The sequence below is a fragment of the Onychostoma macrolepis genome, chromosome 09 (genome assembly GCF_012432095.1).
Source record: "Onychostoma macrolepis isolate SWU-2019 chromosome 09, ASM1243209v1, whole genome shotgun sequence".
Lineage (NCBI taxonomy): Eukaryota > Metazoa > Chordata > Actinopteri > Cypriniformes > Cyprinidae > Onychostoma > Onychostoma macrolepis.
This window is the reverse complement of record NC_081163.1, coordinates 7,277,612-7,299,696: the sequence shown is the minus strand read 5'-3', so window position 1 is coordinate 7,299,696 and position 22,085 is coordinate 7,277,612. Positions and strand designations below refer to the sequence as shown.

General features: G+C 36.2%; 1 protein-coding gene across 3 annotated transcripts in view; it reads left to right on the top strand.

The window, feature by feature from the left end:
- Positions 1-15,467, top strand: part of itprid2 (ITPR interacting domain containing 2) — a 43,710-nt gene extending 28,243 nt beyond the window's left edge. For all 3 annotated transcript variants that reach the window (XM_058786482.1, XM_058786483.1, XM_058786484.1), the window contains 11 exons: positions 2,604-3,253; positions 5,242-5,302; positions 6,116-6,204; positions 7,327-8,886; positions 9,513-9,587; positions 9,730-9,845; positions 10,811-10,958; positions 11,902-11,967; positions 12,080-12,475; positions 13,976-14,104; positions 14,556-15,467. In XM_058786482.1, coding sequence (XP_058642465.1) covers positions 2,604-3,253; positions 5,242-5,302; positions 6,116-6,204; positions 7,327-8,886; positions 9,513-9,587; positions 9,730-9,845; positions 10,811-10,958; positions 11,902-11,967; positions 12,080-12,475; positions 13,976-14,083 — 3,269 coding nt within the window. In that variant the 3' untranslated portion in view covers positions 14,084-14,104; positions 14,556-15,467. The remainder of the gene's footprint in view (positions 1-2,603; positions 3,254-5,241; positions 5,303-6,115; positions 6,205-7,326; positions 8,887-9,512; positions 9,588-9,729; positions 9,846-10,810; positions 10,959-11,901; positions 11,968-12,079; positions 12,476-13,975; positions 14,105-14,555) is intronic.
- Positions 15,468-22,085: the final 6,618 nt, after the last annotated feature.

Sequence of the window (22,085 nt, the reverse complement as noted above, 5' to 3'; positions counted from 1 at the left end):
GTTACTTTTTAATAAACAAAGTATCAGCTTTAAAATGATGCCAAATTCATAACGAAATTCAAACAATACGGTTTTGACGGATTTTTACTTAATCTATACATGATTCAACTCCTCTTATAAAATTGCATTTTACTAATGAAGAAAAACAGACTGAATGTGTGAAACCCAAACTACACTCAGTGGCCAAGTGATGCTTATGGTCCATTATATTAATACAGATTCTGTGTAATGAACAATTCTTTGTGACTGTATATTTCAAGTTTGAAAAGACATTTAGTTCCCACTTTAAGTGATCCTTAGTTCCCAGGTCGACCTGATCATCTACAAGATGGATTAAAATGCAGTATGATTGAAATGTTAAAATGTAGGAAAATAATAATAATTATAATAAAATAAAACACTTTTATTCTGTGGCACCTAAAAAAAATAATTTGGCACCTAAGTTTTTTTCTTATAGGAGCCAATGGCTCCTTACTCGATTTTTTTTTTTTTGTCTGGAGCCCTATACTGTAATAAGGACACCTTCAAATAAAGTGTAACCGAACAAAAAATATTACTAACAGCAACAGGTCTATTAGGTTGCTACTGCAGATGTTTTGAGACTTTTTTTTTTATTACTGCCACTTGTTTACATTCACTTAAGACTAACCGACTGTTTATGCTAATACACACTAGGTGGGCATTCCGACCCAGAAGTGTATGTGAATGTTTATTCACGTTACTGTGAGGTGTTTTGTGGATTTGTTCTTCCATGTCTTGTTGACTTTTCTTACATAAGTCTTGCTTCTTCCTCCCCAAATGCTTGTCTGTGGGGGCTGTGATCTCGAATCGGACGTGCTTGTCCCTCTTTCACAGAAAGCCACGCTCTCTGTTCCTCTTTTCTTTTTCTGGCACATGTCCTGCAAGCCGTTCCTGAACGCTGACTCAGACAGCCTGGCTGCATTGCAGGAGATAAATGAAGACTATTGATTTCTGAGCAGCACACATCACTGGCTTGTTATCACTTGTTATCATTCCATTACATGCCTGCTGTATTGTCGAATCCTTTTCCTTTATGTCTGCCAGAACAAATGACGAGCTTGATGTTGATAAAGACCATAAAGTCACACAAAAGTTGCCGTGTTTTGAACAGGATCTTGTTTTTGCAACGGGAAGCCCTGAAGTTTTAGAATTTTCCAGTTCGCAGGATTCCGATTGGAATGATTCAACTTTGTTGAATTTTGCAGAGCAACGGTATATATGACCGGACCTTAAACAGAAACTGTTCTTGACGCATTTTGAATCTAACACGACAACAAGCGGTTTAGGTGAGCAAATGAATCATCTGAGCCAATTCTGTCCAGGATTCAGAATGCTGATTCCTGTGGTCAATTCAGTCTAATTTGCAAAGCGGTTCGACTGTTTCAGAAGTTATTTTATTTGTCAGATATTTGTCGGAATCTCTGAACAATTCTTATATTATATTATATTATATTATATTATATTATATTATATTATATTATATTATATTATATTATATTATATTATATTATATTATATTATATTATATATATATTATATTATATTATATTATATTATATTAATTATATTATATTAATTATATTATATTATATTATATTAATTATATTATATATTATATTATATGCAATCTATTATTTATTGAACATTAATATGAAAAATATACAAATAAATATTAAAAACAACAATTATATATTTTATAATATTATTAATATATTATTAATAACATATTATTCTTTGTTTAAAGCCCTACAATTAATAATGTTTAGAATATATTATATTTTAATTATTATATTATTACATTTGCATTTAGTCATTTAGTAGACACTTTTATCCAAAGCGATTTACAAATGAGGACAATAGAAGCAATCAAAAAATATTAACAACAACAGCAATAATATAATATATTTAGTGCTGTCAAACAATTAATCGCATCAAAAATACGTTTTCGTTCACATAATATATGTGCGCGTACTGTGTATATTTATTATGTATATATAAATGCGCACACATGAATGTATATTTTTAAGAAAAATTTTATGTTTGTATTTAAAATATTTATATATAATATAAATTATATGAATATAAATATATACATGTAAATATTTTCAAAATATAATACTATTGTATAGTGTTTGTATTTATATATGCATAATAAATATACACAGCACACACACATGTATTATGTAAACAAAAACTTATTTTGGATGCGATTTAATCGTTTGACAGCACTAAATATAATGTAATATAATAATAATTATGTTTATTATATATAATAAATGTAATATAATTGTTATAATTATTGTGGTTATTGTTGTTATAATTTTTGTATATTAATGTGCAATTAATGTTTTTTTTTTTCTTCTTATTTTGTTTTAAAATATTACTTTATTTCATTTTTTTAATTGCCATAGCAATTGCGGGACACGCTGCTTAAAGTTGACCGTTTCTATAGCGCTTTCTATTGTTTCTGTTTTTTTATTTCTTTAATTGTTCTCTTTTTTTCTAGAGTAATATTTTAAAGGTTTCAAGTTAGATGTTTCTAGGAAATGGCCTGTTCTAAAGCTCTCCTCCTTTTTCTGTAGGCCGGTTCCGTCAAACAGAAGTTCTGGCCACGGTGGCAAATGTCTTCTCTGAGATCTACTCCCAAGTGTCTGGAAGACCCATGGAGAGAATCGGCAGCGGCGACACAGAGACTAAAACCCCCTCTCCATTAAAAAGGAATAATTCCGCTCTAAATGCAGCCAAGATTCTAAAACGGAGCATTACGAAACAGAACCTGCTGGCCTCTGCCATGGAAGGAGCAGCCAAACAGCTTTCAGCGTCTGACGCTGACAACGCAGAAGGTGCAAACTTTGACGTATGGGATCCCGAGCACAAACTACAGCAGAAAGGCTTTAGGAAAAAAGATTCATCTCTGGCCACAGTGACCGAGGAGGCCCAGCAAAGCATCTCTGAGGCTTCAGTGAACGGAGACGTCCCAGAACCTTTGCCCAAGGACTCTACGTTAATGAATGGTGACCGCTCCACTGAGACGCCAGCTCTGGATAAAGACATGCCACTTTCCTCTGTCCAGGTGAGCATCAGTCGGGTTTCTGACGAGAGTGACTTCAAAGACCTTGAGCGCCAGAAGACCATCACTTCCATCCCAGATAAAGAACCGCCCAACCTGCTGCCCAACCCACACATAGCCCACCTACTCAGCCAGCCCAGAGACTCGTTTGAAATGGAGGAGGTACGGTTCTCTCTCGCTTCCACTTTACCAAAACAATCCTCCCTGCTTTTTCTTGTCCAGTTCTCACGCTGACAATCATCTCCAAGCTTCTCCTAAAGTATTTTTTTTGTTGTAAAAACAGTAGAGGGTCATGACACGCCAAGCTAAAAATAAGTAGGGAACACGGAGCGCCTGGAGGATGTTCAGGGGATTATGGTTTTGCCTTTGATAATGTTAAAGCATGCTACTGGATCCTGATAGCAGACACTGTTCATCAGTGATACTCGAGTCCGGCTTGCTGCAAGTTTATCAGTGGCCAACACCATGGCCTCCGAAACGTACATTTAAAGCTGAAGTGTGCGGTTTTTGACGATAAAATATTTCCTCCTATCATTTTCTGCTATTTTAACATTGCTTTCAACATAGCAAAGTAAAAGTTCTTTACGCATTTTGAGTTTGATATTATATTATGCACTTTAGTTGAGCAAGTGAATCATTTGAGCTGATTCTGACCATGATTCAGAAAGATGACTCCTGCACTCATTTCAGTCTGATTTGTGATGCAATAAAAATATAAAAATTTTATCAATGAAAATATTATCAGAGACTTTTTAAGCCCTATAAAACTTCTTATCTTATATTATAAGAATTGAATAGTGAAAATAATAATTACTATTATTCATTTACTATTTTTAGAAAATGACAATAGTAATAATAAATATAATTTTTTCATATCAATGTGCAATTAATATTGGTACAGGTTATTGATTCATTTATTAGTAGTAGTTTTTAGCAGGAAGCAAATATATTATATTATATTATATTATATTATATTATATTATATTATATTATATTATATTATATTATATTATATTATATTATATTATATTATATTATATTATATTATATTATTTAGTGCTGTCAACGATTAATCGCATCCAAAATAGGTTTTTGTTTGCATAATATGTGTGTTCTGTGTATATTTATTATGTATACATAAATACACACATGCATGTATATATTTCATTATATATATATATATATATATATATATATATATATATATATATATATATATATATATATATATATATATATATATATATATATATATACATACATACATACATACATACATACATACATACATGTAAATATTTTCAAAATATATACTGTATGTGTGTGTATTTATATATACATAATAAATATACACAGAACACACACATACAGTATATTATGCAAACAAAAACTGTTATTTTGGATGTGATCGTGATTAATTTTTTGAGAGCATTAATTATATTATATTATTATAAGAATTGAATAGTCAAAAATAATAATTGTAATTTACTATTATTAGAAAATAACAATAGTAATAGTATCATTTTTAATATCAGTGTGCAATTAATATTGGTAACGCTTATTTATTTATTACTAGTATTTTTATACAGGATTTTTTTTTTAGTAGGAAACATTACATGCTTTCAAGTGTATCGAGTTTCAAAAGGTTAATCATTTACTCACCCTTATGTCATTCTAAACCTGTATGACTGACTTTCTTGTGCTCTGTGGAGCACAAAAGATGATATTTTGATAAATGTCTTGTTTTTGTACATGTAATTAAAGTCAAGGGACTCCAGTGTACTCCAAGTATTTTTAGTGCTCTGCAGAAGTAATTTTTGATTGAGTTATCCCTTTAAAAAGCTAAGACAATTACAAATAAACCACTTGTTACACTGTAACTTTGTCTCTTATAGTTGTATTTGTTTGAGCATCCCGACACAGTATGATATAGTAACACTGGCTCAACCTATAGTGTGAGTTTGGGGTGTGACTATCTGTTTGTCCAACCACCCAGTACTTTTATCAGGTCATTTTATATGCTGGCCTCTGGTCATACTGCATTTTCTAACGATGGCTCATGAGTTGCATAATTTAAGTATCTAAAACTGGTGTAATGTTCAAGTGTCAAGTGTGATCCGTCAGACTGGTAATGATCGATTTCTTTGCAGTTGCAGAGTAATGATGATGAAGCTCTTCCTGGTCCTGGTGGCATGTCTGGAGATGGCAGCGGTGAGTGTGGACGGACTGCGGTTATCCGTCACGCTACCAGGAAACCGAATTTGTATTTGTGTCAATGTGCCATTTAGAATCAAAACAAATATCATGTAAAAGAGACTTCTTAGCTATGGGTTGTGTTGTTAGTCTTGCTATGGTATTGTTTACATCTGTGAAATTTGGATTGCTATCTTAGGCTTTTGGGGGGTTTTTATATTGAGTTAAGAAAAAAAAAATGCTTGCAGACTCATTCCTCTTGAGAACGCAGTGACCGTGTGATCAAATCCGGTTGTATTTCCCTAAAGAAAAACACAGACACTTTTTTCCAAGAACGCAGAGGAAGACATGTCTTATTTAAACACTAGACATAACTGAGATGTGTTTTATCACGCTGCCTTATGGCCCAGCCCTAAAGACCTGAAGGGGACTTTAAAATATGTTTTAGATAGTATGCATCAAGTCTGCCCTCGTGTGGTAGAATTCAGTAGATGTTTGCTATTCAAATATGTAGAAGAATTCTGGCTTCAAGTTAAGTTTTATCAATAGCATGTGTATCATTATGAAGATTTCAACATAAAATAGCTGAACCGTAATTATGTTCTGTCTTAAGCAATATTGTGCTACCAAAGCTTTATTTGTATTCAAACATTCCTCAAAGTAGGTTCTGGAATTACACTGAAACAGTGATAGGAAAACAAAAATAGGTGGCAGACTGAACCTAAATAAGCGTGAATTATAATAACTGGCTTGAATTTTGAGAAGTCTTTGACTGCTGGGAAATCAGTCAGTCACACTCAGTTTTGGTGCTCACGTTGTGTCTCCCTACAGAGAGGTTATTGAGGACTGCCAGCCAGCAGTCTGATAGCAGTGGGTTTGCAGAGGACCCATCCACAGACGGTTCGGGTAATCACCTGAAGGTATGTGAGTGTGGGCATAACCATCTGGGCACTCTACAGCCTATGAATACAAAGATCGTCATTGTCCTCGAACCCAGTAAAAAAAAACACTCGTTTGAATTTAGATTGCACTGATATCAAAAAGTATGAAAACTTAACTTAAAATAATTTAAAAGTTCTATATATATTTTTAAAATATTTTACAATAGGAAAATTATTATTGTTGTTGTTATTTTTAAAATTAGTTTTTTAAAAATTATTGAATCTTTAATTTATTATTTATACAACTATATTTTGGAAAATACAAATTATATGAATAATAATCAAATAAATTATCAGTGCCTCCATTTAATTGAAATGTAATCAAGTGTGTTTTTCTGAATATATTTGCTACAGAAATCTCAAATTCCATTAAATGTAGATAAACCAAATTTGCACTTAGCTATGTTATAAAAGATATTATGGAATAAAATGCATATGAAGAGTTCAGATGCAAAAGCCTCTGTGCCGTCTGAAATTTTCTTCTAAGATGAGCATTTTTATCAGGCTCCTGTATTTATGTTCAGTTGTTTCACTTGAATTGCATAGAAAAGGACCTATACATTGCCATTAGAGTAAAATTACTGAACCTAAACATAGGAACCTGATAAAAATGCTCATTTTAGATTAAAATTTCAGATGGCATTTCTTCATATATTTATTATAGTTATTGGTTTAAACTACATTTTGGTAAAAATTGATGTTCCCAACCTCATTAAAATATTTGTAATATATATAATATAACAATATAATATAATAATTTATGAACATGCTTCCGGGCTACTGGTAATACAAAATGAGAATATTGACTTCAATAAGTTTTATAGGAATATCAAATTTTTCATAGGAATATGAATATATAGTAAGTAGTTGTCATGGTCTAACCCAGCATTTGGTATCTCTGAAATCTTGGTATCTCCATCTAAATCTTGAAAATGTTCTTGAAATGATGAATTAAGATGTACCAGAACTTAAAATTGTCTCATATGTGTTCATAGGGGAATTTACAAAATTAAATTGCTGGGTTCTTTCAACATCAACTTTTCTAAGAACCAGTCTTTCGTTGGATAATGGAAGTGAAACTTCTCTCTTTAATTTCCTTAGGTACAAGAAAGCTCAGATAGCTGTGACAGCGAAACCACAGTGACATCGCATGCAGGAGAAGTCAGCACACCCATAGCATTGGAGTACCCCAACTTTGAGAGATTGCAGAGTGAGGAAGTCCATCCTCAGTCCAACAGAGGCACATTTAGCCAGAGTGGAGCCAACCGAGAAGTCCCTGAGATCACCAGCCTTCAGATTCCTAATTTAGACTCTGACAACATTAGCACCGATGGACCGCTCCTTTCTCCTGACTCTGATAGGGCTTCCATAGTTGAATCCAATTTCACTACAGTGCAAGAACCCACCACAGACCCTCCAGAAGTGGATTCGAGTACAATGGTAGATCCTGCAACAGATTCCATCTTGGATGTAGCTCATGAAGGCAACATATCCCAGCCTGGTTTAGGCATAGATCTAGACTCCTCTGAGGATTTACGTCCATCCTCTGGGCCAGATCTTCCAGAGCCATCGGACCTTGAGCAATGCCACTCTACTACTAAAAGGAGACAAATGGCCCTCCAAACAGCCCATCAGAGGTCATCCTCTATGGACGAGGAACGTCCCGGCCGAGTATGGGTGAGGGACAGGAACATGCTAAGGGAAAACTTGGAGAGGAATCCTTTAAGAAGATCTAGCTCCCTCCCAACATCTCCGCTCAGCCCAGCTCGAGTGGTCACCTCCATGCGAATCCAACTCGGAAAGGGTTCGGTCAAGCACTGTACCCCACCCTCATACTCATACCGCTACGACGAAGAGAATCGCAGTGACCGAGAAGAAGTGGATTCCATTATGGAAGAAGATGAAGTAGATCATGCTGGTGGCCAATCTACTCTCTTAAATTCTGCTCCAGCAGGTGGTTTAAAGACGGGCAGGGGAACGCCACCACACCTTCTCAGCGTACCCCAGCATCTGACTCGCTCTTCCAGCTCGCTTTATAGCGTCCCTGCAGACTGGCCTCAGAGGCCCTTGGGAGAAGGTCCAAACTGGAGCACATGTAGCGTCCCAAACCTTAGTCAATTTACAGGTCCGGCCCACCTTCCTCCTCCTCCTCATGGGTCCTTCTACTCTCCACACCAAGGAGTGGCTTACAACTCCTCATACCCTACCAGACTTCCCCACCACGCTCACTTCACTCAACCACAGAGCTCACCTTATCCTCAACCTCTTCAGAGCAATACATTTACTCCACCACAGGGGGCGCCAATTACACCCCAGCACAATATGCATTATCCTCATCCTCACAGTGCGCCTTACAGTCCATTCTACTCACCTTATACCATTCCTCAGGGAGCACCCTACGGTCCCTCGTTGAACATGCACGGCAACCCATATCAACCTCACGTCCCTCTCGCGCAATCCCACAGCGCCCCCTACAGTCTGGGCTACAACGGTTCTCCTCATCACACTGGTGCCCCCTACAGTCATCCATACTATCCATCTTCCCCCTTCCCTTGCTCTTTTGACACACCTCCTGCCCCCGCACCTGCAATGGGCAGCACAGAGATGCAGCTCAGGAGGGTCCTGCATGACATTCGTGGGACAATGCAGAATCTTGGTCAGGTAAGAACTGCCAAAATTTTTGTATACTTATGTATTACATGACCTGATTTTATGACTCTCCAAACAATCTTAACCTGTGGTAAATGTGGTTATTAATGAGGCTGTGCCTGACATACTCTTTATTAGTAATTGTTTGTGATTAAAGCAGGGCGGAATGACAGTATACACTATTTAAATGTTGAAATAGGTTAGCTGGTGGCGTTTTTGCTATAACACAGTAGATATATTTGCATGGGTTGAACTGTTTTATGTTATTTACACTTAACCGTGATTGGGAAACACAGAGTGGGATGTGTCCCACGCAAGTCGAGACGAGAAAGAACTTCCTAAGGAATGTTGCCAGTGAGGTGGAATTTAGTTTATGATTACCAAATAGTCTTGCAACTACTATTCATATGTGTTTGGTGTGTATGTATGTAGCCTCTGACCTGTAATAACTGTTTTGTTTTGCACAGTAATATATCTGCATAAAGTAGAACAAGGAAGCGTGTTCCGGTTTCTTGCAAATCCCACCCGAAATGCAAATAATCAGTCGAGTCAGCATTCTGCATTATCCTGGGCTCAGTTTAGACGTGCTTTTCCTGTGTGACTCATAAGTCATAACCGATCTGTGGTTTTGTTGGCAGAGCTCATCTGTGCATGGAGGGGACACACCCATTGACAGGATCAGTACACTGCGCTCTGTCCAACCGCTTTATGAGGTACATCATTTCCCAAAGATGAAGCAGTCACATGAGTTGCGTCACTAGAAGCCTCTAATGAAATTTAGATGCTCATATAGCTTGTGCAAGAGTAGTCTTTAACTCATTAGTTTTGTCCCTACTGACTTGCTGTTTGCTGCAGGAGCTCCAGATGCGGCGCAGAAGTCTGAACGTCTTCCGGACTCAGATGATGGATCTGGAGCTGGCTCTCATGAGACAGCAGTCTATGGTCTTCCAGCATCTTAGTCCAGATGAGAGGTGAGGAACTCATAGATCTCCAAATCACAAGCCACAAAGAGCACAAGCTTTACCCTCTGGCTCCTTTTGCCCAAATCTCAGACGCTGTAAGATTTTCTGGTCTAGAAAGCCAAAAACCAGTTCTTTTTGTGGCATGTATCAGGGGTCTGAGGACCAAAAAAATAATAATTAAGAAAAAATATAATACAAAATGTATTTTGTACTGTAAATTAAGTAAATATAATTTTTTTTTTTTTTTTTACATTCACCAAAATAGACTCAAACCTTAAAAAGAACAAACTTAAGGTTATGTATATGTTTGCACCATGGTTGTAATGAAAATATAAATATTATATTAATTTCCTGTTGTACTAAATGCCTAAAGGCGGATATAGCCATAAATGAATCATTAAACAAAGAACCCTAAAATGTGTAAACAAATCATACATGCTAATGATTTATCAGCATATCAGAATGATTTCTGAAGGATCACATGACACTGAAGACTGGAGTAATGATGCTGAGAATTTAGCTGTGCCGTCACAGGAATACATTATATTTTAAAACATATTAAAATAGAAAACATACATTGTAGCACTGAATGGCTGTGCAGTTTGACATGGAGAAAAGACAGATATAGAAATAAATCAATTGTAAAACAAATGACCCTAAAATGTGTGAACAAAACATAAATACACTGTAAAAAAAAAATGCAGTTTTCTTATAACTTAATTCTTTGATGAGTTAAAGTAATATGGAATTCAACTTAATAACTTAATATAATTTAAGTTCAAATGAGAGTCAATTGAAGTAGTAGTTGGAAGTAGGTGGAAATTTTACAGCCTACTAATGATTTTTCAATGTTGAATGTCTATATCAACCTTAAATTCATATGATCACTGCCTCCTCGAATAGCGACTTGTGATAAAACGAATTGTGAGAAACTTGAATCCTTACATCTTTTATTGGGGTTTGTGATGTTGCAGGCGGGAGGCAGAGCAACTTCAAGCACTGCGGACTGCGGTCAGGCAGGAGCTGCAGGAGTTGGAGCTGCAGTTGGAAGATCGCCTGCTGTCCCTGAATGAACAGATGCGCAGCAACTCGCAGCTCAGCAACCTATATCGTCACCACATGGTTAGTGCGTGTAACTGCAACTGCCACATAATGAAGTAATACTCTAATTATGATGTAATAGCATAGCTTAGAGCTATTCTGCTTTACCTAATATGCAACCTAAAGTATTTTTCTGTTAGAAAGTAATAGAACAAAACATTTATTTCTCATTTTGTATTATAACCTCTCAGGATTGGAAGTGTAGACTAGTCTAAATGTGAATTCCAGTATGAATTTCACTAAACCTGATATATTTAGCATAAGTTAACCATAAACAGACATTACATTGTGATTGTGTAATATCTAAAACATTGTTGAGTTAAATTTACAGCAAAAATAACTATCACTGTTATACACAATTTTGGTCACACCCTTAGCGCACACTGAAATGTGAAAACTAGTCAAGTGAAAGAGTACAGTTTGAACGTACGGTTTTTGTTTATCTTTTTTTTATTATTATTAAATTATTCATTTTTTGCAGGGATGTGTTAAAATTGATCAATAGTAAAGACAACTTTGAAGAATCACAAAGATTCATTTATTTTTTTTAAATCAAAGAATCCTGAAAACCAAATGTATCATGGTTTTCACAAAAATATTAAGCTGCACATCTGTTTTCAACATTGCTAATAATTTTTCTAGTTTCTTAACTAGAAATGTTTCTTGAGCAGCGAATAAGCATATTAGAATGATTTCTGGAGAATCTTGTGACACTGAAGACTGGAGTAATGATGAAAATTCAGCTTTGTATCACATGAATATATTTTAAAATGTATTAGAATAGAAAGCAGTTATTTTAAACTGTACTAATATTTCACATTATTACTATATTTTTGTTAGTAAACACAGCCTTGGAGAGCATAAGAGACTTCTTTCAAAAACAATAACAATTTTACATACTCCAAACTTTTGATTGGTACTGTTGATGTTTTTTAACCTTTAGTAACCGATATGTGTCTCGCAGGGCATGCACAGAGGTCACAGCATGGAAAGCCTGTCTAATTCTTCAGCACTGCGGGCCATGGAGCCGGTTAGTGGATCATTCTCATGTTACAGGGTCCTGTATCAGATATTATCTGCATGCCTGATTCTACTCTCAATTTCCTCTAATCCGTTATGAATTCTTGTATGTGAATGTACAGGTGACGGACCTCCTGAAGGAGCAATTGTACCTTCAATCCGAACTGGGATATGAGGCTATCACACCCAGTTCAGGCCGCTCATCGAGGGCGTCCAGCCCTGGAAGACTCAACCGAACGCTCGAGTCTCGCTCTTCTTCCCCGCAGAGAGGAAGCGTTTACCGGGCCACTCTTAATCTCACACCCACCGTCCCTCCACGGCCTGGAATGGAGGTTGCTCGGCCCGTTTCTCCAGAGAGGATGGAGGAGAGCATGACGCCTGCTTCCTTGGAGTTGAGTAGAGATGAGGATGAGATGTCACTGGATGGTCGCAGGAGCAGGGCGACAGAGGACTGTAGTCCCACAGAATGGAGGAGCAGAAGTGGAGGGAATGGTGACCTGCAACATCTCATACAGGAGGTGAGAGAACTAATACGGTTAAATTGATAAGAGGCCTAAAATACAGCATTGCCAACAGCTAATATTAAGAAATATCTGACAGCTAAACGCCACAAATGACCAATCAGAATTGTATGGTCTTATTTTCACCAAAGATTTTTTAAAAAGAAGATAAGACTTTTTATCTCACAGTTCTGACTTTTTCTACAATTCTGAGTTTGTATCTCAATTCTGAGAAGAAAAGTCTGAATTGTGAGATATGACACTCAGTTCTGTGATGAAAAGTCTGAATTGCAAGATATAAACTCACAATTGTCAGTAGGGTTGTTGGATTCCAAAATTTGGAGGAAAATGTTCAGCTAATCTTGCTTTAAAAGTCGCAATTAATAATTAACTTTATTTATTCATTCATTAATTTTTTGTTCCATGGTGGAAATAAACTTCCATTAAGAGACTTGTAAGAAATACTGTTAGATTCTGCCAAAGAATCTAGAAATTACACCATGTCAAACCTGAAGACACAAAAGCTCCATGTGTTTCCTTCTCCATCTCAAAAGAAAGCGGAAAAAGCATATTAACCGTGTCTTTGGCACCGTTTGACACAGTTCTTTGTAGCCGTAATGGTTTTTGGTGGTGTTTGTGATGATTGACAGATTTGCTCATGAAATATCATGCATCAGTTTATGCAAATTTACTAGACTGTCATGATGGTCCAGCAATTCTGATGCTTCTAAGGGAAACTTGGACTGAATCGGATCCTTGTAGTCGCCTCTGTAATTTCATGGCCTGTGGAGTGATGTAACAGCCTGGCAAGACCTGATGTTCCTCATCGGTGTGTCAATATGTATTTGACACTGCACGGCACTGCCAGTTCTTTGGATTTCATATATGGAGAACTGTTCAAAGTGTTTAAAATAAATGGCCTTGTTGTTGTATGGCCGGTTTATAGATACCTATTCCCAAACAGTGTTGGGCTGTAACTAAAAGTTGTAAACTTAACTTTTTCAGTTGTATGATAGTAGTTCAGCTGTTTTCAGAATAAAAAGTTTAGCTTTTCTAGTAACAAAACATTTAAACACCAAGCCTAAATTAATTTATTTCATGCAAAACTTGCTTGTGTACCAATCTCATTCGGCACAAATACGCTTATATTCCAGAAAGTACTTTTTGGTAACACGTTACATAATAACAATTAATTATGCATAATTGCATGCAAGTAACACTAAGCCAAACCCTAATCCTAACCCTAACCATATAGTAAGTACATGTAGTTAATTAATATTGCTTAGTACTTACATGTGTAATTACACTGTAACAAGGAAACCTTAAAATAAAGTGTAACTTACTTTTTTGATGGAATAGTAGTGGTGTGTTGCCAAATGTTTGTGTAAATAAACAGATTAAGATAATGTTTTACCCATTTGAGTCCCTATGCAGCATTTTAGGTCTTACTGTATATTTAGTGTTTGATTTCCTGCCTTTAATGCAGTCTAACATCATTTCTTATTCATCCTCCCACAGATTAAAGAAAGTATCGCGCATGAAATCAGGCAGGAGATAGTGAATGAGCTTCTGGCTGCTGTGTCACCGCATAGATCTCCGCTCCCAGCCAGGAAGCCCCCTGTGTAAGCATCATAACAGAGGATGGAGGTTGGTTTTGATGGATCACATTATGCTCAATACAGAACTGTTGATCTGTTGAATGTAAGATGTATACGTTAACTCTTACGCTTACCAAAGCTGCATTTATTTGATTTAAAACACAGTAAAAACATAATATTGTGACATATTAGTACAGACGGTTTTCTATTTTAATGTGTTTTAAAATGTAATTTATTCCTGTGATGGCAAAGCTGAATTTTTAACACTATTACTCCAGTCTTCAGTGCAAAATGATACTTCTGAAATCATTCTAATATGCTGATTTGGTGCTAAAGTAATATATCTTGTCGAAAAAGTCACTTTAAAAATATTCAGCATTTTATCCACTATTTGTGTGGGCTGTGTAATTTGACTCTCAATAGAAGGCAGTAGGCAGGCAGTTCACTAGGTTTTGGAACAATCTTCTCAATCAATATCACTGTTTTGTTTCCTTCGGCAGGTGAAGAAGAAGTAAATCCTGTGAAATAGTCACAACGAACACTGGTTAAAGCTTTGCACTGAGAACGGCCCAGCACCTCTCTCTGGTTCGGTCTGTGCAGCCCTTCCAGACTCGACTGCTTCTGGACTTTAGAGCTGCAGGGAATCTGCTTATGCATTTGAGTCCAGATTCCACATTTGCAGTGGTTGAGATCTTCCACTGTCCGAATCCACAAAGGGCACGCAGCTTATTGTGGTATCCGTCTGGTACATATTACTGCAATGTAATGAATCTTTTGGGATGTATTTAAGTATGTGATGCAGGTCTTGTTGGATGTTTGTAGTGGTTGAAAAGATTTGTGGGAGACTATAAAGTTTTCTGTGTGAGTGTGTCTTTGTCTGTCTAGGACAAAAATGTCTACTGTAATCAGACTTGTTTTCTAATTCAGCCTCTGTGAGGAACTAACTGTGCAATACATTTCACATTTTTCTCTCAAACTTGAACTTACCAATCACAACTACTGTTCTACTCAAAATGCACACCGCTGTCTTCATTTCCTGTTGATAGTCTATTACATACTGTATGTATAGACACTTAAGCCTTCAAAGCACATTCATAAACATACTGTTCTGTGAGAAGAAAAAGCACTAAATACTCTTTATATATATGCACACATATTAGCACGCCCATAAATATATTTTTATTCTTGCAAACAGCAGAGGATAGTCTGTCAAATCTTCTGATGAGGATTTAAAGTGTTCGACTTAATATTCCTCGGTGTGAATGAGTTTTTTTTTTTTTTTTTGTCTAAGCTGTAATGAACTGTAATACTAATTGATTTATGCGACAAAGGCGACATGTTCTCTTTCCGCTTGGGATGCATGAGGGATAATCTTTAATGCAAATCATTAATAAAGATTTATTTATTTTGTACATACACTTGCTGAGTCATAATTTTGTTTGAGTTCCTGGAGATGGTGGATGGTGTTTGTATTATGTGTCATTGAAACAGATTTGGAGAAATTCAATATTACATTACTAATGGATCCTCTGCAGTGAATGGGTGCCGTCAGAATGAGAGTCTAAACAGCTGATAAAAACATCACAATAATTATGTATCACTGAAACAGATTTGGAGAAATTCAATGTTACATCACTTGCTGAGTAATGGATCCTCTGCAGTGAATGGGTGCCGTCAGAATGAGAGTCCAAACAGCTGATAAAAACATCACAAGTAATCCACACCACTCTGGTCCATCAATTAACAACTTGTGAAGTGAAAAGCTGCATGTTTGTACAAAACAAATCCATCATTAAGGCGTTTTAACTGTTGCTTCTGGCCAAAGTCCATAATCCATAATAATGCTTCCTCCAGCAAAAACATCCATCCACTGTTGTCCTCTCACATCAAAATCCACTGACATATTTGTTTAGAACTGTTTTAGACTGATATTGCTTGTCAATGGTGCATAATATGTGCATATTTTTTTTCACTGGAGAAAGCAATATTATGGATAGAGGATTCGTTTTAGCTAGAAACAAAACTTTGATGTTAAAAACATCTTTACGATGAATTTGTTAGTTTTTTTCCATTTCACAAGACATTAATTGATGGACTGGAGTTGTGTAGATCACTTGTGGATTATTGTCATGTTTTTATCAGCTTTTCATTCTGACGGTACCCATTCACTGTAGAAGATCCATTGGTGAGCAATTAATGTAATGCTAATATTCTCCAAATCTGTTTTGGTAATGAAACAAACTCATCCACATCTTTGATGGCCAGAGGTTGAGTAAATTTTCTGCAAATTTTAAGTTTTGGGTGAACTATTACTTCTGCAGCAACCATTCCTTTAAATGCTTAGTAATTTTGTCTATGTAAAATGACACCTAATTTTATTAAAAACAGTTTAACTTTTTAATGATGTGCAAGGATACCAGAAAGGGAATGTTTACCTCTCTACCCTGCAAATTCCCTGTAGTCTGGATGATTTAGACACTTTTACAGCTGTAATAACACTCAAGTTTGTACAGAAGAGTTCGTATAAGCGCTTCAGTAAAAATATGAGCTGCACATTTGTGCTCTGCAAGTTGCAACCTCTGTGTGCCTCGGCCCATAAACGTAGGTGGATTTACAATGCCTACTTATTATTATTGTTGTTATTATGCTTTCCTTTTTGGTTTATTAATGAGTTTGAAATGAAGTTTACTAATGATTGTTATTATTGTGCCATCAACAGTTCATTAGTCTTCTTAATCAAGTGCATTTATTCACAGTATGTTTTTAATCTTTTATTATTTTTACACGCTGTGTTTATTTAGGATCTGAGAGGTGACTGAAGATCTTGCCCAGTCCAGGAATCTATTTAAAGTGTTTAATCAGGAAACTCTGCTTCCAGAAAGTAAACATGCACTGCCATTGAACTTAATTTGTTGTCTTAAGTTTTATGTTTCTTATGTCTTAAATTGTTATGTTTAATTATGTTCTTATTCTGATCTTGGTTACATTTGTTGATGCTGATCCATGAAAGATTCTATTCTCACCAAGGCTGCAAAAATACAGAAAAAAAAAAAAAAAGTGATATTGTGAAATATTATTACAATTCAAAGTAACTTTTCTGTTTTAATGTATTTAAAAATGTAAGTTATTCCTATGAATGCAACTCGGAATTTTCAGTGTCATTTCCCCAGTCTTCAGAAATCATTCTAATTTGCTGCTCAGGAAACATTTCTTATTATCAATTATTAAAACGGTCGTTCTGATTAATATGTTTTATAGAAGCTGTGTTGCATATTTCAGGATTCTATGATGAATAGAAAGTTCTAAAGAACAGCATTTGTTTGGAACAGAATTTTTTAAAACATAAATGTTTTTACTGTGACTTTTGGTTAACAATATTTATTTAAAAAAAAAAAAAAAGAAAGAAATTCATGCAACAGTAGTCAACAGCGGTCTGTGTTCCATGTTTGGAACCGCTAAAAGTTTCTATATGTTGCATTAATATATATATATATATATATATATACACAGTATCTCACAGAAGTGAGTAGACCCCTCACATTTTTGTAAATATTTTATTATATCTTTTCATGTGACAACACTGAAGAAATGACACTTTGCTACAATGTAAAGTAGTGAGTGTACAGCTTGTATAACAGTGTAAATTTGTGTCCCCTCAAAATAACTCAACACACAGCCATTAATGTCTAAACCGCTGGCCACAAAAATAATTCCCCCGCTAAGTGAAAATGTCCAAATTGGGCCCAAAGTGTCAATATTTTGTGTGGCCACTATTATTTTTCAGCACTGCCTTAACCCTCTTGGGCATGGAGTTCACCAGAGCTTCACAAGTTGCCACTGGAGTCCTCTTCCATGACGACATCACAGAGCTGTTGGATGTTAGAAACCTCACTACTTTACATTGTAGCAAAGTGTTATTTCTTCAGTGTTGTCACATGAAAAGATATAATAAAATATTTACAAAAATGTGAGGGGTGTACTCACTTCTGTGAGATACTGTATATACAGTCAGGTCCATAAATATTGGGACATTGACACAATTCTAAAATTTTTGGCTCTATACACCACCACAATGGATTTCAAATGAAACGAACAAGATGTGCTTTAACTGCAGACTGTCAGCTTTAATTTGAGGGTATTTACATCCAAATCAGGTGAACGGTGTAGGAATTACAACAGTTTGCATATGTGCCTCCCACTTGTTAAGGGACCAAAAGTAATGGGACAATTGGCTTCTCAGCTGTTCCATGGCCAGGTGTGTGTTGTTCCCTCATTATCCCAATTACAATGAGCAGATAAAAGGTCCAGAGTTCATTTCAAGTGTGCTACTTGCATTTGGAATCTGTTGCTGTCAACTGTCAAGATGAGATCCAAAGAGCTGTCACTATCAGTGAAGCAAGCCATCATTAGGCTGAAAAACAAAACAAACCCATCAGAGAGATAGCAAAAACTTTAGGCGTGGCCAAAACAACTGTTTGGAACATTCTTAAAAAGAAGGAACGCACCGGTGAGCTCAGCAACACCAAAAGACCCGGAAGACCACGGAAAACAACTGTGGTGGATGACCGAAGAATTCTTTCCCTGGTGAAGAAAACACCCTTCACAACAGTTGGCCAGATCAAGAACACTCTCCAGGAGGTAGGTGTATGTGTGTCAAAGTCAACAATCAAGAGAAGACTTCACCAGAGTGAATACAGAGGGTTCACCACAAGATGTAAACCATTGGTGAGGAAGGCCAGATTAGAGTTTGCCAAACGACATCTAAAAAAGCCTTCACAGTTCTGGAACAACATCCTATGGACAGATCAACTTGTACCAGAGTGATGGGAAGAGAAGAGTATGGAGAAGGAAAGGAACTGCTCATGATTCTAAGCATACCACCTCTCATCAGTGAAGATGGTGGTGGTAGTGTCATGGCGTGGGCATGTATGGCTGCCAGTGGAACTGGTTCTCTTGTATTTATTGATGATGTGACTGCTGACAAAAGCAGCAGGATGAATTCTGAAGTGTTTCGGGCAATATTATCTGCTCATATTCAGCCAAATGCTTCAGAACTCATTGGACGGCACTTCACAGTGCAGATGGAGAATGACCCAAAGCATACTGCAAAAGAGTTTTTGAAGGGAAAGAAGTGGACTGTTATGCAATGGCCAAGTCAATCACCTGACCTGAATCCGATTGAGCATGCATTTCACTTGCTGAAGACAAAACTGAAGGGAAAATGCCCCAAGAACAAGCAGGAACTGAAGACGGTTGCAGTAGAGGCCTGGCAGAGCATCACCAGGGATGAAACCCAGCGTCTGGTGATGTCTATGCGTTCCAGACTTCAGGCTGTAACTGACTGCAAAGGATTTGCAACCAAGTATTAAAAAGTGAAAGTTTGATTTATTATTCTGTCCCATTACTTTTGGTCCCTTAACAAGTGGGAGGCACATATGCAAACTGTTGTAATTCCTACACCGTTCACCTGATTTGGATGTAAATACCCTCAAATTAAAGCTGACAGTCTGCAGTTAAAGCACATCTTGTTTGTTTCATTTGAAATCCATTGTGGTGGTGTATAAAGCCAAAAATGTTAGAATTGTGTCGATGTCCCAATATTTATGGACCTGACTGTATAGAACATTTTTGATTGAACCTTTAAAGGGCATTTTATATAAAACCTTTTTAAGGGTTCCAAATATTAAGCACCCAACAGAACCGTCCTGTATTTGAATCATGCTTGATCTGATACAGGCTACGTTTTTCAGTAACGTTGCTCTTTTTTTTTTTAGTCCTGATCGTGCTTGTCCTTTGCACTTAACATTTTAATGCGGGCAACAATGTTAATGGCAGACTCCCACTGCTGTGTTTAGCCAAGTATGACGATGAAAATACCTGTGGGTCAGAAAAATTATTTTGATACACAACTCAATTCAGCCCACTGTTACCATGGCAACACATCTCTGAGATAGAAGGTTGGCAGGAGAGTGAGTTTGATATTGTGTGCACGCTTGAATAGATTCAGAGGGCGGCCATTAACATAAAAAGGCTACATTATACCTGGGGGATACTGATATATATAACAGAAATGGGTTGAATGACTTGACGATCGAGTGGGATTTTTATTTCGAACTGTTAGAGCAGCTCCAGTACAGCAGCATAAAGATGTTTTGTGTTCGTCTACAGAGGAGACAGACTGAGTAGTCAGGAAAAATTAACTTTATTACAGGCACTATTGGATTTCACTCACCGTCACGTCTAAGAGAGGGTGCTGGATATGTTTCCAGACCACTTAATCCCACTTTTCTTCATCTCTCAGCCTCTTGCTTCAGGCAAACACCCATGAACACAAGGACATGCTTGTACTTTTGTCCTTGTGTGTTCTTGAACACACAAATGGACTCTTGGACAGGACAACCTGGTCAGTCCAATGACATCACTTTGCTTTTTCATCAAACCTCAATGATTTTGACAGCTTGTGTGACACAAGCCTCTGCTGTTTAGATGAATTGCGCTTGCCGTGAAATAAAAGCATATCTGTTAAATCTTGCATAACGCTCTGTCAGACGCACTGGGACGTGGGTAATAAACAGTGCCTGTTTTGTGCCTTCTCCGCCCTGTGACGTTCACTAAGCTCCAGTAATTTTCTCCCTGATATTACCTGGTCTTGATGATAAGGGTCATGAGGTCAAGCTTTAACCTGTAAATGGGCGGCAGTGAGGACAGGGTGTAAACATGAGTGAGGTCGGGTGGTTTGGTACTGTTTGTTCCAGAGGTCAACAGGGTGACCCGATGTGAGTTCATTTCTTCAGGATTCTTTGACTCCCTTTTTTTCCTCAGGCTCACCCCAGGTTACACCAGCTGACTCCTGACTATAATATACTATTTGTTGAAACTAGTTTAACAAGCGGAAAAAACAGACAACATCCTGTTTCGGAACAATTTGTTTAGCTACGACTCTAGTGTTTTTATGGAAGAGTAGAGTGGCAGTTAAAAATCAAGGAATATATATATATATATATATATATAAAACTATTCATGAAAATAAGTTTACCAACTTAAGAGAGTGAGAAACTGAAAAACAATTAAGATAAATAGAAATATTAAAAACAAAAATGTATTTAAAATGACAAAAGCACATAGCAAAATTACTAAAACTAAAATAAAAATGAAAACTACAAATATAATAATAAAAGATCATTCTAAATATTTAAAATATTCACAAAAATATATATATATAAATAATACTAAAGTACACACATACGGCACACACTTAAACTTGATATTATATTTTCTCCAGTACCTTGAAAAAGAAGCAATGGCATTGTTTTGTGGATAACGAAAGTAAACTGTGGCGTAATATTAGTTGTAATAGTTCAAAGTGTGACCATGTATTGATCCTAACCATAACCCAGGACAGACGCCACCTATGCTGCTTGCTCAGGTCACTGGACATCTGCCAATGAGATAACTGCTATTGATCCACCTGCCTGCTTTGAAATAGGTCATTAGTCTGCGGCCTGTCTAAAACACAACCTGAAGGGGGAAATGGAGATATTTCTGCAAAACTATAACCCATAGTCAAAATAAATAATAAAAACAGTTGGTTAAATTGTATTGAACATATTGTAATGGTAGGCTCCAGTTTGCAGCTAAAACTGAATTGCAAATTCTTTCTTTAATAAAAGGTAAAAGTTGCTTTTAAAAAATAAACATCAATTTATTATTTTAATAAAACCATTTTTATTATCAAAAGGTTGGTTCTTATCTTATTTTTTCAGTTAGTTACAAAGGCAACATTTCAATTTTATTTTTTTTTCTTTTAGTTTTTAAAGTTTTGTTTTAGGTTTTTCCATCTAATATTTATGTTTAATATCAGCTTTATTTCAAGGTTGTGGAAAACTTAGTAGAAATGTCATGGTGTTTGACAGTTAGGAATTTCATGTCTGGATTTATATTAGAACAACATTTTAACATTTTATAAGGGAGGGTTTGTATGTGCAAAACTCAGTGGCACAAAGGGTGTTGTGGCTGTCCAAAAAATGTAA